We start from the raw sequence: 12,999 nt of genomic DNA on the forward strand, positions 1-12,999 counted from the left end.
GTCACAATATCTTTTCAAAGTAATATGCAAACACTCCATAGTGGCAACCATAAGCAACTGTAGCATGTCTCGTATCTTATGCCGCTAAAATGACTACTAAATTTGTCTATTGTTTTACTGTTTACACATCAATTTTGAATGGATTTTTCTCAATTTTAAATGGATCTTCATCAACTTTATGAATTTATATCCTTATTCCCATTTCATAGACGAAGAAATGAAAGCCTCAGCCTTTTCCACTGGTAATCTCATTTCTATTCCTCTTTACAAGAAACCCTGGTGGTATAGTGGTTAAGTGCTACAGCTGCTAACCAAAAAGGCTGGCAGTTCAAACCTACCAAGTGCACCTTGGAAACTCTATGGGGCAGTTCTACACTGTTCTACAGGGTCGCTATGAGTCAGAATGGACTCGACAGCAATGGGTTTGGTTTTGCTCTTCTCCTCCTTATACGAATAAAATGTTTTCTGCTGCCATCCTCTTAAAAGACATTAAAAGAAACTTAGAAGATTCAGAGATTTGAGATACTCAAAAACTGTAGACACCAACATTCCTGTTATTACCTGGGGGAGGAAGGGAGTGATTTGCCCTCTGATCTCTGGGCTTCGAGAAGTTGTTGGAGTTGGTTCTGTAGTGTGACACGCTCCACTGTCTGTCTGGGGGGGAAAACACATAAACTTTTTAATACATGGCTACGACTGTAAATGAGTAGGTATAAATTTTTTTTTCAAGATAATTTGCAATAACTATTCAAAAGCCTTACAAATGCATATAATCTTTATCTTGAAGTTCACAAATTTTCCTAAGGAACCAATCAAAAGTTCCCAAAAGGACGTTTGTTGCTTACAGTAGTGACAAATTTTAAGTTACCTAAATATTCACCAATAAGGACTGAACAAATCAATTATGATTATTTATATAATGATTTGTTCAGTCCAAACATCATTATATAAATAACCATAATTGATATAATGACATCTATTAAAAATAATAATATATTTTTATATCTAAGGGCATGGAAAAGGTTTCCTTAACATATTTTTAAATAAAAAGGGAAGCTACAAAATACTATGTGTGTTGTTGTTGTTGTTAGGTGCCATTGAGTCGGTTCCAACTCACAGTGATCCTATGCACAACAGAGCGAAACACTGCCTGGTCCTGAGCCAACCTTACAGTCGCTGTTATGCTTGAGCTCATTGTTGCAGCCACTGTGTCAATTCACCTCGTTGAGGGTCTTCCTCTTTCCGCTGACCCTGTACTTGCCAAGCATGATGTCCTTCTCCAGGGACTTATCCCTTCTGACAACATGTCAAAGTATGTAAGATGCAGTCTCGCCATCCTTGCTTCTAAGGAGCATTCTGGTTGTACTTCTTCTAAGACAGATTTGTTTGTTCTTTTGGCAGTCCATGGTATGTTCAATATTCTTTGCCAACACCACAATTCAAAGGCATCAATTCTTCTTTGGTCTTCCTTATTCATTTCCCAGCTTTCACATGCATATGATGTGATTGAAAATACCATGGCTTGGGTCAGGCGCACCTTAGTCTTCAAGGTGACATCTTTGTTCTTCAACACTTTCAAGAGGTCCTTTGCAGCAGATTTACCCAATGCAATGCGTCTTTTGATTTCTTGACTGCTGCTTCCATGGCTGTTGATTGTGGATCCAAGTAAAATGAAATCCTTGACAACTTCAATCTTTTCTCCGTTTATCATGATGCTGCTCATTGGTCCAGTTGTCAGGATTTTTGTTTTCTTTATGTCGAGGTGCAATCCATACTGAAGGCTGTGGTCTTTGAACTTCATTAGTAAGTGCTTCAAGTCCTCTTCACTTTCAGCAAGCAAGGTTGTGTCATCTGCATAACGCAGGTTGTTAATGAGTGTTCCTCCAATCCTGATGCTCCATTCTTCTTCATATAGTCCAGCTTCTTGGATTATTTGTTCAGCATACAGATTGAATAGGTATGGTGAAAAAATACAACCCTGACATGCCCCTTTCCTGACATTAAACCAATCAATATCCCCTTGTTCTGTCCAAATAACTGCCTCTTGATCTATGTAAAGGTTCCTCATGAGCACAATTAAGTGTTCTGGAATTCCCATTCTTTGCAATGTTATCCATAGTTTGTTATGATCCACATAGTCGAATGCCTTTACATAGTCAATAAAATACAGGTAAACATCCTTCTGGTATTCTCTGCTTTCAGCCAAGATCCATCTGACATCAGCAATGATATCCCTGGTTCCACGTCCTCTTCTGAAATCAGCCTGAATCTCTGGCAGTTTCCTGTCAATATACTGCTGTAGCCGTTTTTGAATGGTCTTCAGCAAAATTTTGCTTGCGTGTGATATTAACAATAAAAAGAAAAAAAAGATAGTGTTCTATAATTTCCACATTCAGTTGGATCACCTTTCTTACGAATAGGCATAAATATGGGTCTCTTCCAGTCAGTTGGCCAGGGAGCTCTCTTCCATATTTCTTGGCATAGACGAGTTAGCACCTCCAGTGCTGCATCTGTTTGTTGAAACATCTCAACTGATGATCAATTCCTAGAGCCTTGTTTTTTGCCAGTGCCTTCAGAGCAGCTTGGACTTCTTCCTTTAGTACCATCGGTTCCTGATCATACGCCACCTCTTGAAATGGTTGAACATCGACTAATTCTTTTTGGTATAACGACTCTGTGTATTTCTTCCATCTTCTTTTGATGCTTCCTGCATCATCTAATATTTTCCCCATAGAATCCTTCACTATTGCAGCTCAAGGCTTGAATTGTTTCTTCAGTTCTTTCAGCTTGAGAAATGCCAAGCGTGTTCTTCCTTTTTTGGTTTTCCATCTCCAGCTCTTTGCACATGTCATTATAATACCTTACGTTGTCATCATTTCTTGCTTTTGCTTTAGCTGCTTGACGTTCATGAGCAAGTTTCAGAGTCTCCCCTGACACCCATCTTGGTCTTTTCTTTCTTTCCTGTCTTTTCAATGACCTCTTGCATTCTTCATATAGGATGACCTTGATGTCATTCCACAACTTCTCTGGTCTTTGGTCACTAGTGTTCAATGCGTCAAATCTATTCTTCAGATGGTCTCTAAATTCAGGTGGGATATACTCAAGGTCATATTTTGGCTCTTGTGGGCTTGCTCTGATTTTCTTCAGTTTCAGCTTAACTTGCATATGAGCAATTGATGGTCTGTTCCACAGTCGGCCCCTGGCCTTGTTCTTTCTGATGATATCGAGCTTTCCCATCGTCTCTTTCCACAGATGTAGTCAATTTGATTTCTGTGTGTTCCATCTGGCGAGGTCCATGTGTATCATAGCTGTTTATGTTGGTGAAAGAAGGTATTTGCAATAAAGAAGTCGTTGGTCTTGCAAAATTCTATCATTTGATTTCTGGCATTGTTTCTATCACCAAGGCCATATTTTCCAAGTACTGATCCTTCTTCTTTGTTGTGAACTTTCGCATTCCAATTGCCAGTAATTATCAATGCATGTTTGATCAATTTCAGACTTTAGTAGCTGGTATAAATCTTCTATTTCTTCATCTTTGGCCCTAGTGTTTGGTGCATAAATTTGAATAATAGTCGATTAACTTGTCTTCCTTGTAAAAAAAAAAAAAAATACTTGTAGGTGTATGGATATTATCCTATCACTGACAGCATTGTACTTCAGGATAGATCTTGAATGTTCTTTTTGACGATGAATGCAACACCATTCCTCTTCAAGTTGTCATTCCCAGCACAGTAGGCTATATGATTTTCCGATTCAAAACGGCCAATACCGGTCCATTTCAGCTCACTGATGCCTATGATATCGATGTTTATGTGTTCCTCTTCATTTTTGACCATTTCAAATTTTCCTAGATTCATACTTCATATGTTCCAGGTTCCGATTATTAATGGATGTTTGTAGCTGTTTCTTCTCATTTAAGTCATGCCACATCAGTGAATGAAGGTCCTGAAAGCTTTACTCCATCCACGTCATTAAGGTCGACTCTACTTTGAGGAGGCAGCTCTTCCCCAGTCATCTTCTGAGTACCTTCCAACCTGGGGGGCTCCTCTTCCAGCACTATATCAGACAATGTTCCTCTGCTATTCATAAGGTTTTCACTGGCTAATACTTTTCAGAAGTAGACTGCCAGGTCCTTCATCCTAGCCTGTCTTATACCCGGAAGCTCAGCTGAAAACTGTCCTCCATGGTTGACCCTGCTGGTATCTGAATATCGATGGCATAGCTTCCAGCAATCACAGCAACACATGAGCCCCCACAGTATGACAAACTGACAGACACGTGTGATATAATCTTATTTTTAAGAAAACTAGCTATATATCTCTACATGTATGCATATCAACAGGAAAAAATCTCTAAGAATACACTTCAAAATTTTACTCTTTTTAAATTATTAATTTAATGATCAGAACATAATTGTTATGGATTTAATTGTGTCCTCCCAAAATGGATGTTGTAAATCCTACCTTACCTGTGGTTATAATCTCATTTGGAAAAAAGGTTGTCTTTCTTATGTTAATGGGGTAGTATTTGCAGGTCTTAAATCAATTTCTTTTGAGATATAAAAGAAAAGATTAAGCAAGGAAGCAAGTAGAGATGGGGGAAGACTGATATATAGCCACATGAAGACCACCAAGGAGCCAAGGACCAGAAACTGAAAACAGACAAGGACCTTCCCCCAGAGCCAAGAGAGAAAGTCTTCCCCTAGAGCACCCTGAATTTGGATGTCTAGCCTCCTAAACTGTGAGAAAATACATTTCTGTTAGTTAAAGCCATCTACTTGTGATATTTCTGTTATAGCAGCACTAGATAACTAAGATGAAAACAAAACAATTTCCACTTTGGGTAAAAACAATTTAAATAACTTCGTATTTTTTCATATAAAGGGAAAATAATGCATGGCAACACTCAATTTCCTCTGAAAATATAGCATATCAGGAAGTGTTTTAAAGTTAAGAGAAATAGGCTAAAAATCACAGGCTAAAGAAACTAAAACCTATTTAGAAAACACACATTAATTATTACAGAACTTGAAATAAGTACAGTAAACTGGTACTGACTTTACAGGAATAAACAGTATTTACTGAACTCCATAGTATTAGTGTGGTAGGCAGAATAATGGCCTCCCAAAGATACCCACATCATAATTTCTGAAACCTGTGGGTATGTTACCTTACACAGCAAAAGGCAATTAAAGTTGTAGATGGAATTAAGGTTATTCACGAGCTGATTTTAAAACAGGGAGGGTATCCTAGATTATCAGGTGGGTCCAATCTAATCACATGAGTCCTTAAAAACAGAGTAGGAAACAGAATAGGTCAGAGATTGAAAGTATGAGAAGGACTCAACACATGGCTGCTGGTTTTGAAGATGGAGGGATAGGCCGTGAGCCAAGGAATACAACAGCCTCTAGAAGTTGGGAATGATTCTCAGCCATCAAGAAAACAGAGACCTTGTCCCGTAACCACAACGGACTGCTTCTGCCAACAACGCCAGTAAGCAGAAACAGCCTCTCATTCTAGAGCCTCCAGAAAGTCTGTAACAGACTTCTGATGTACAGAACTGTAAGATAATAAATTGTGTATTTCTGAGCCACTGAGTTTGCTTGCTGTAATTTGCTATAGGAGCAACAGAAACATAATACAATTAGCATCAAACATGGCAGCAGCTCTCATGGGACCGAATGAACGAGTTACAAGTGTTCTTAAGACGATTGCCAAACCTTAGATACTGGTTTAAGACACTGGCGGTGTCCTCTCTGCCAAGTGTTGTTACACATACTCAACCACTGGCTGCCTAAATCAAATTCTGTGAGAGCAGGTTCTGATGATACCCCTCCATAAATCCCAAGCGGTATCTTTTTTTTTTTTTTCTTCTTCTTCTAAAAGTGGTCAGTCTTAGTCCTACCATTTCATCCTTAAGTCCAGAGAATCCTGTGTTCTCATTTCACTAATTCTGGCAAACTCACTGCTGCAAACTTCATTGGCTAAAGCAAGAGTTAGTAACATTTTTCTGAAGGGCCAGAGAGTAAATATATTAGGCTTTTGAACCCTATGATCTCTGTCACAACTACTCAATTCTGCCTTTTGGCACGAAATCAGCCCTAGACAATACATAAATGAACGTGTGGCTCTGTTCTAGTAAAACTTTATTCACAAACATAGGCAGTAGGCTGAATTTGGTGCATGGTTTGTAATTTGCCGATTCAGATCTAAAGAAAGTAAAAAACTAAAATGCATTACAACGTTCTGCTCTTCCTACTTTGCTAGTTGGTATTGCATATCAAGTTTTTAGAAAAACAGTCAGCGAGGGGCTAAAACAGAAGAAGAAAAATTATGAGCTGCTTTTAAAAGGTTTACTAGGTGTCTTAAAGTAAATTACACCATATTCGAGAATTAACTATTTGAGGGCAACCGAGTTGACTAATGATGAAATCCCTAGTTTATAGACAAGGTCAATATGAATGGAAAAGAGTGACTCTACTGATTAAATGCTAAAGAACTTATAGACTATAATTATACAAAGAAAATATATGAGTACATTCCTAGGCTCATCAGAGTCGAAATTTGCGTTGCCATGTTTACTAACTGGAAGGAGTTTGTAAGGGTATTCTAGTAGGAAAAGGCACTCAAGACTGTCTCCTACCCAGAATTTTGGACTGAAAAGGCAAGGTTTTCCATCTTTTCTCCTGCATCTATCTAAGTTATTTGTACCCTGGGGCCTCAGGACACGGTGGACTGTGGCTATACTAAGTCAATTCTATATTCATTTCTTGTTTTGTCAGTTTCACTGAGACACACAGAAAGTAAAAGACCAGGGTCTACAACATAACCCCTCATATTTTATCTTGTCATTGGCCTAAGTACTTCCATAAAAGTGTCTACAGCATTCAGCTCTGGAAAGAACTGAAGGGCTGTTGGCTATTAGTGTATATGTGTATTTTATCCTGGGATCATCAACAGAGAGAGCTGCCAAGACTCTGACCTTGAAGAATTTGCCAATAAAACAGCTATTATAACTCATGAAAGCTGCTCAGACTGCATGGTACAGAGACTGTAGAAAATGTTTTTTCAGTGTTTTCTCTGAATACGAGCCTTTCGAAAAAGCATTCTATTGAATCATTTTGAAGTTCGCCTTTTTGAATAGGTCCATACACTACTTGAGGGAGTGGAAATTGGGACATTATTTTTGGAAGGCTACGAGGCAATCTGCACAACCACCACCTGTCTGTCCGTGGAGACTTGTGTGTTGCTATGATGCTGAGCAGGTTTCAGTGGCACTTACAGACTAAAACAGATTAGGAACAATGGCCTAACAATCAACTTCCAAAAATCAGCCAATGAAAATCCCATGGATCACAATGGTCCAAGCTGCAACTAATCATGAGGATGGTGCAGGACCAGGCAGCATTTTGTCCCACTGTGCATGAGGTTGACATGAATCATCGTGACTCAACAGCAGCTAATAACAATAAGTAGGCAATACCTAACCACATTTTAAATGTGTATGCCCTTTGTTCTATGAATTTCCTTTTTAGAAATTTATCTTTAGGAACACCTACACATGTATATGGTTAAGAGCTTAGCTGTTAACCAAAAGATTGGCAGTTTGAATCCACTGGCCGTTCCTTGAAAACCCTACAGGGCAGTTCTACTCTGTCCTATAGGTTCACTATAAGTCAGAATTGACTTGACAGCAACAGGTGTACATGTATATAAAAACATGTGTACAAGGATGTTCACTGTGGCAAGTTAACTTATTGAATTATAAATTTGTGTACATTTCCCCCTCAACTACATTCAGGCTTTTATGCTCACCTTCCCCATGGGGTTTTGAATAATTGGGCAGAGGATGCTCAGAGGTAACCCCTTCATTTATAGTATTTTATTGTGTTTAAGGTGAAAGTTTACACAGCAAATTGGTGCCCATTTAACAATTTCTACACAAATTATTCAGTGACATTGGTTACTTTTTTTATCATTCTCATTCATTCCATTCTGGTTGTATCATTTCCAGTACTCTAGCTTCTCTGCCCCCTTACCTCCTCATATTTGCTTTAGAGTAATTTTTGACTATTTGGTTTCATTCAATTTTTTAAAGGATCTCATTACTCACAGATGATATTATTTTAGGAGCCAATTTGTTATTTAGCTAAAAGGTGACCTCAAGGTATAATTTTGGTTTAAGGTATAAAGAGTATCTCAGAGCAATAACCACTTTATCTTTAAATTTTAATGAAAAAAAGAAAGTCTGGACTCATTAAAGAGATTAGTCTAGATATGGGGGTGGGGGACATAGGCTCATGTCTCTAAGGGAAGAGAGTGAACAGTACAGAGAGGAGGGAGGCTTCCCCAAGCTTAGCAAGGAGACAGAGGGTCCAAGGTCTTGTCATATTGTTGAATCAATTACAGTTAAGACCTCACATCTACCACCAGGTCTTTTTTCAAAAGAGCTGTATTCAGGGAAAAAAATATAACTTAAAAGTAGGGGTACATCATTTTTAAGGATTAGCCTCCTAATCTGTCCATACTACTTGGAATACTGATTCTGATTTTCTGTGATCCCTTCCCACCACGGCATGTTCTAAGGACAGAGCTTTGGAACAAGCCAGTACAGATCTTCCCTCAGGTGGGCATCAGTTCCTTAGTCATTCAACCTACTACAGACTTACCCGACTATCATTTGGCTCACCTTTCTTAAAGCATATCAAAACAATCTCCCAGACATTCTTCCCTGACATCTAGATAAACAGTGTGTACCAGTTTAATAATCTTATCAAGAAAGGAAGTGACTTTAGCTAGTCACACAGTGTTTTAAGCAGCTTTATGCTGACTGAGTACTCAATTCTGAGGATTCATGAATCACAACTGCTTAATTTTTTAAAATAACTTTAGTTGGTGAAGGTTATGAAGTTATCTATGATTTCCCATTTTCCTCCTTGGGAAAACTGAGAAACTAGCCCAGACCTAGCCTCCTTTATGCTCTTTTTGATTTCCTGGAATATTAAGGACAGAAGCTCTGGAATGGTACCTGTGTGTGCTTTCCGCACCCTACTACATAACCTGTGGCCCTGAGATATGAACACAAGAGAAAGGCTTAAGTTCCCTGCTGTGGGTGCTTGTTTTGCACATTTTAATTTAAATATCATTTTATCTTTGCTGAGATAGCATCTTCATCCTTAACAGTGGCTGTGAGGACTTGGGACAAAGGAAGAAAAGTGAGGAGAATGCTAAGAATTCGCTGTACAATTAGAATGAATAAAGCTCATAGAAGCACTTGGCTGAAACCTACTGTTCTTGTTAGCTGCCATCAAGTCAGCCCCTGCCTCATGGCAACTCCATGCATAACAGAACAAAATGCTGCCTGGTTCTGTGCCATCCCCATGACAGGTTGCGCATCTTCATTGATTTATTTTCAGAAGTAGATCACCAGGCTTTTTGTCCGAAACCATCTTAGTGTGGAAGCTCCTCAAACCTGTTCAGCATCAGAGCAACACACAAGCCTCCACTGGCAGATGGGTGGTGACTACACATGAGATACACTGGGTGGGAATCAAACCCAAGTCTCCTGCATGGAAAGCAAGAATTCTACCACTGAACCACCACTGTCCTAAGCTGACACCTAAGCACAACAAATTACAGGTCAGACTTGTTATGCACTGAATAGGACACTTACTCCTTCAGCTGCTTGGTTAACTTAACCACCTGAGAGGCCAGCGACATGCAGGTCTCCACTACTACCAGGTACCGGGAGCACAGGGTGTGACCGTGCCGCTCAGCGCTCTGGGAGGGCTTTTCCCCTGCGTGGTTCTGCATGGTGACATTTGCTCCATATTCAACCAAGGTCTGTCAGAAAATGAAGAAGACACGTAATTATATCAGGACCTCCCTCTAAACATTTTTTGTAAAACCACTCTCACAGAACGTTGAATGGGACTTTTTCTGTTATTCCAAAACCAGTTACCAGAGCCCGCAGCAGTGGGCAAAAACGGACCATCATTACAAAACAGAGCCTCTAATGAACTTTCAGCAGTTGATACCTCCCTTCAGAAGATGTGGCTGCTCCTACTAATCCCCACCCAAGCTGACAGAGGGAGAGGACTGGAAAGGTGAAGAGGTTGCAACTGTTCTTAGAGTCCTTGCCTTTAAGCAGTGTGTAGTATTTGTGGTGAGATGTTTTGTCCCTTTCAATGGGTGGGCTCTAAGAGAACGACTCATGAAACCAGGGGACACCTGTAAGAAGGGGAGACTGGCATTTTCTTTACCCATTCCTACTTGCTTGGGTAGCACACCTGCTGATCTGTTGCTGAGTCTATCTGATTAGGAGTAAAAAGAACTAAAGAGAGATGACATAGTGGATGGTGGGGAAGCTACGAAGCAACCCACACGAGCCATAGCAAAGATATGTCTTGAGAACTGAGCAGCCTTTGTAGAATGCAGCTTGGCGTGAGCTCTCTTGTCGCCATTGTTAGGTGCCACTGAGTCGGTTCCGACTCATAGCGACCCTATGTACCACAGAATGAAACACTGCCTGGTCCTGCACCATCCTTACAATCTTGTTATGCTTGAGCTCACTGTTGCAGCCACTGTGTCAATCCATCTCGTTCAGCTCTTATCCTGCCCCTGTACTTTATCAAGTGTGATGTCCTTCTCCAGAGACTGATCCCTCCTGACAACATGTCCAAAGTATGTAAGATGCAGTCTCGCCATCCTTGCTTCTAAGGAGCATTCTGGTTGTACTTCTTCCAAGACAGACTTGTTCATTCTTTTGGCAGTCCACGGTATATTCAATATTCTTCGCCAACACCACAATTCAAAGGCGTCAATTCCTTTTCTATCTTCCTTACTCATTGCCCAACTTTGACATGCATATGATGCAATTGAAAATACCATGGATTGGGTCAGGTACATCTTAGTCTTCAAGCTGACATCTTTGCTTCTCAACACTTTCAAGAGGTCCTTTGCAGCAGATTTACCCAATGCAATGCGTCTTTTGATTTCTTGACTGCTGCTTCCATGGCTGTTGATTGTGGATCCAAGTAAAATGAAATCCTTGACAACTTCAACCTTTTCTCTGTTTATCATAATGTGGCTTACTGGTCCAGTTGCGAGGACCAATAGTTTGTCATTTACCCCACTAAAAATCAAGAGCACCTTCTAGCAGCAAGACGCAGTAGGGTACACTCCAGGTGGAGGGAGCTGTATAGGAGAGAAGGAGGCGAAGCTGGGGCTGGATCTCCCATGCCAGGTAACAATGGGGAGCCTCCAGGGGCCCTCTGAAGACCTCTCCTACAGTGCCCACCAGAGAGTCAGCATCTGAAGGCCTACCACAGAGGGTACTGGTGGCAAACCACAGTGAGCCAAAGAAGCAGTGACATCTTTCAAGGAGAGTGCCATGAACTTTCCCAGTTAACAGAGACATTTGACTTTTTCCCTGCATACCTCCTTTTTGTCCCCAGTGCTGGGGTTCAGAAGAGAGGGGAGGAGGCTAAAGTGGTGTGTCAAAGCCGTTCATGGCTCCCCACTCCCAGTCCCTGAAACCCTGAGTATAATCTAGGTTGGGGAGGGAAGGCTTTGAATCAGAAATGAGATTGAGATTTTAAACTAGTCCGGAGTAAGTTTTAATAGTCAAAGGTAAGCAGAAAGTTACGGAGTCTGGCCAAGGTCTCATTAATACAGGAGAAAGAGATTTGATGGAACATGGTTGAAATAAATAACTGAAAGAAAAATCAAAGCTGTTTTGTATTTATACTTTGATAACATTAGATTTCACAAAAAATATTCCACCAATATTCATCAACCATCACAATCTGAGATGTTCTGTGACAATATCATGAAGAGATTGTAGACCCTTGGATCTATTTTTTTTTCCTAGGCTACTTAGACTCAGAGGTCATTAGGAGCTTCATTTTCCTTTTGGTTTATGATCACTCACCATGAAAAGGTCAATTTACCATAGAGCCATTGCCATCTACCTCACAAGAGTTTTACAGACAGCATGTCGACATAGAGCTCTCAGGGCACTCAGAGAGACTCAATATAAACACACACTGTTATTGCTCCCCTTTGTCTCTGACCTCTGCATTTTTCTTTCCAGTGTTTTCCTTACTCAGTCCCTCCTCACCCGTAGAAGGTCCCCCCTTGTTCACTCACTTTTCTCTTTGTCTCTTTTTTTATCTTTTTTTAAAATCTCACACCCAGTGGATACATCCTCCTCCAAGGTTATCCAAGTTTCCACGTGTATAGTACGTAGTGCCAAAACTATCACTGGCGTGAAGTGGTGTGATGAATGCTCCGAAAGGACAGACTGCCTCTCTTCAGAGGTGATTAATATTTCACATATTAAAAAGAAAAAAGAACTAAAATCCCAAAACAGAATTAGTGATATCAAATGATTTTCTCTGCCTTTCAGTCATTTATTAGCTGATAAAAGGTTCATTTCAAGACTACTAAATATTAGAGCTTTTTTACATGGGAAAATGTAGTTTTTGGTTTTTATTCAATTATCTTTCTGCCACAAAAAAATAATTCTAGTCCTTTAATCTTTCTGCAGATCCTGGTAATAATTTAAAATTTTCTACTTTCTGTACTCTCCAATTTATTATCACTCCTGTTAAAACTCGGTGCCTCAAATTAGAAGATGGATGCTTTGCCAACAACAATGCGAAAACTTGCAGATACTAAAATCTTTCTGTCAAGTTCATTTTCCAAACAAAAGTTCCATGTGAGTAGATACTCCAGAGAGCCTTCTGCTGTTACTTCTGTTTTTGTTTTTATTCATCTCTTACCTTTTATGTTTACAGTTTTTCCATGACTTCTGTCATTTCCTGAGTCCTCTCTATCTTCCTGAGCGACTGGTTCTCACTGGCTGGTTTTTCTGTTTTAGATACAGTGTACCTTGTACCCAGCAGGGCCTCAGTAAATACTTGTTGAATAAATGAGCATATTACGTGAGTTTGCAATGAAGAAAACAACACATACAAAAGGCAAAAATGTGTTTTCC

General features: G+C 39.8%; 1 protein-coding gene across 3 annotated transcripts in view; it reads right to left on the minus strand.

Annotated features, from left to right (window-relative positions):
• Positions 1-12,999, minus strand: part of SNCAIP (synuclein alpha interacting protein) — a 182,467-nt gene that overhangs the window by 14,866 nt on the left and 154,602 nt on the right. For all 3 annotated transcript variants that reach the window (XM_049873560.1, XM_049873561.1, XM_049873562.1), the window contains exons 8-9: positions 9,673-9,842; positions 562-654 (exon numbers count right to left, since the gene is read on the minus strand). In XM_049873560.1, the coding sequence (XP_049729517.1) occupies positions 562-654; positions 9,673-9,842 (263 nt within the window). The remainder of the gene's footprint in view (positions 1-561; positions 655-9,672; positions 9,843-12,999) is intronic.

The sequence above is a fragment of the Elephas maximus genome, chromosome 2 (genome assembly GCF_024166365.1).
Source record: "Elephas maximus indicus isolate mEleMax1 chromosome 2, mEleMax1 primary haplotype, whole genome shotgun sequence".
In the NCBI taxonomy this organism is placed as follows: domain Eukaryota; kingdom Metazoa; phylum Chordata; class Mammalia; order Proboscidea; family Elephantidae; genus Elephas; species Elephas maximus.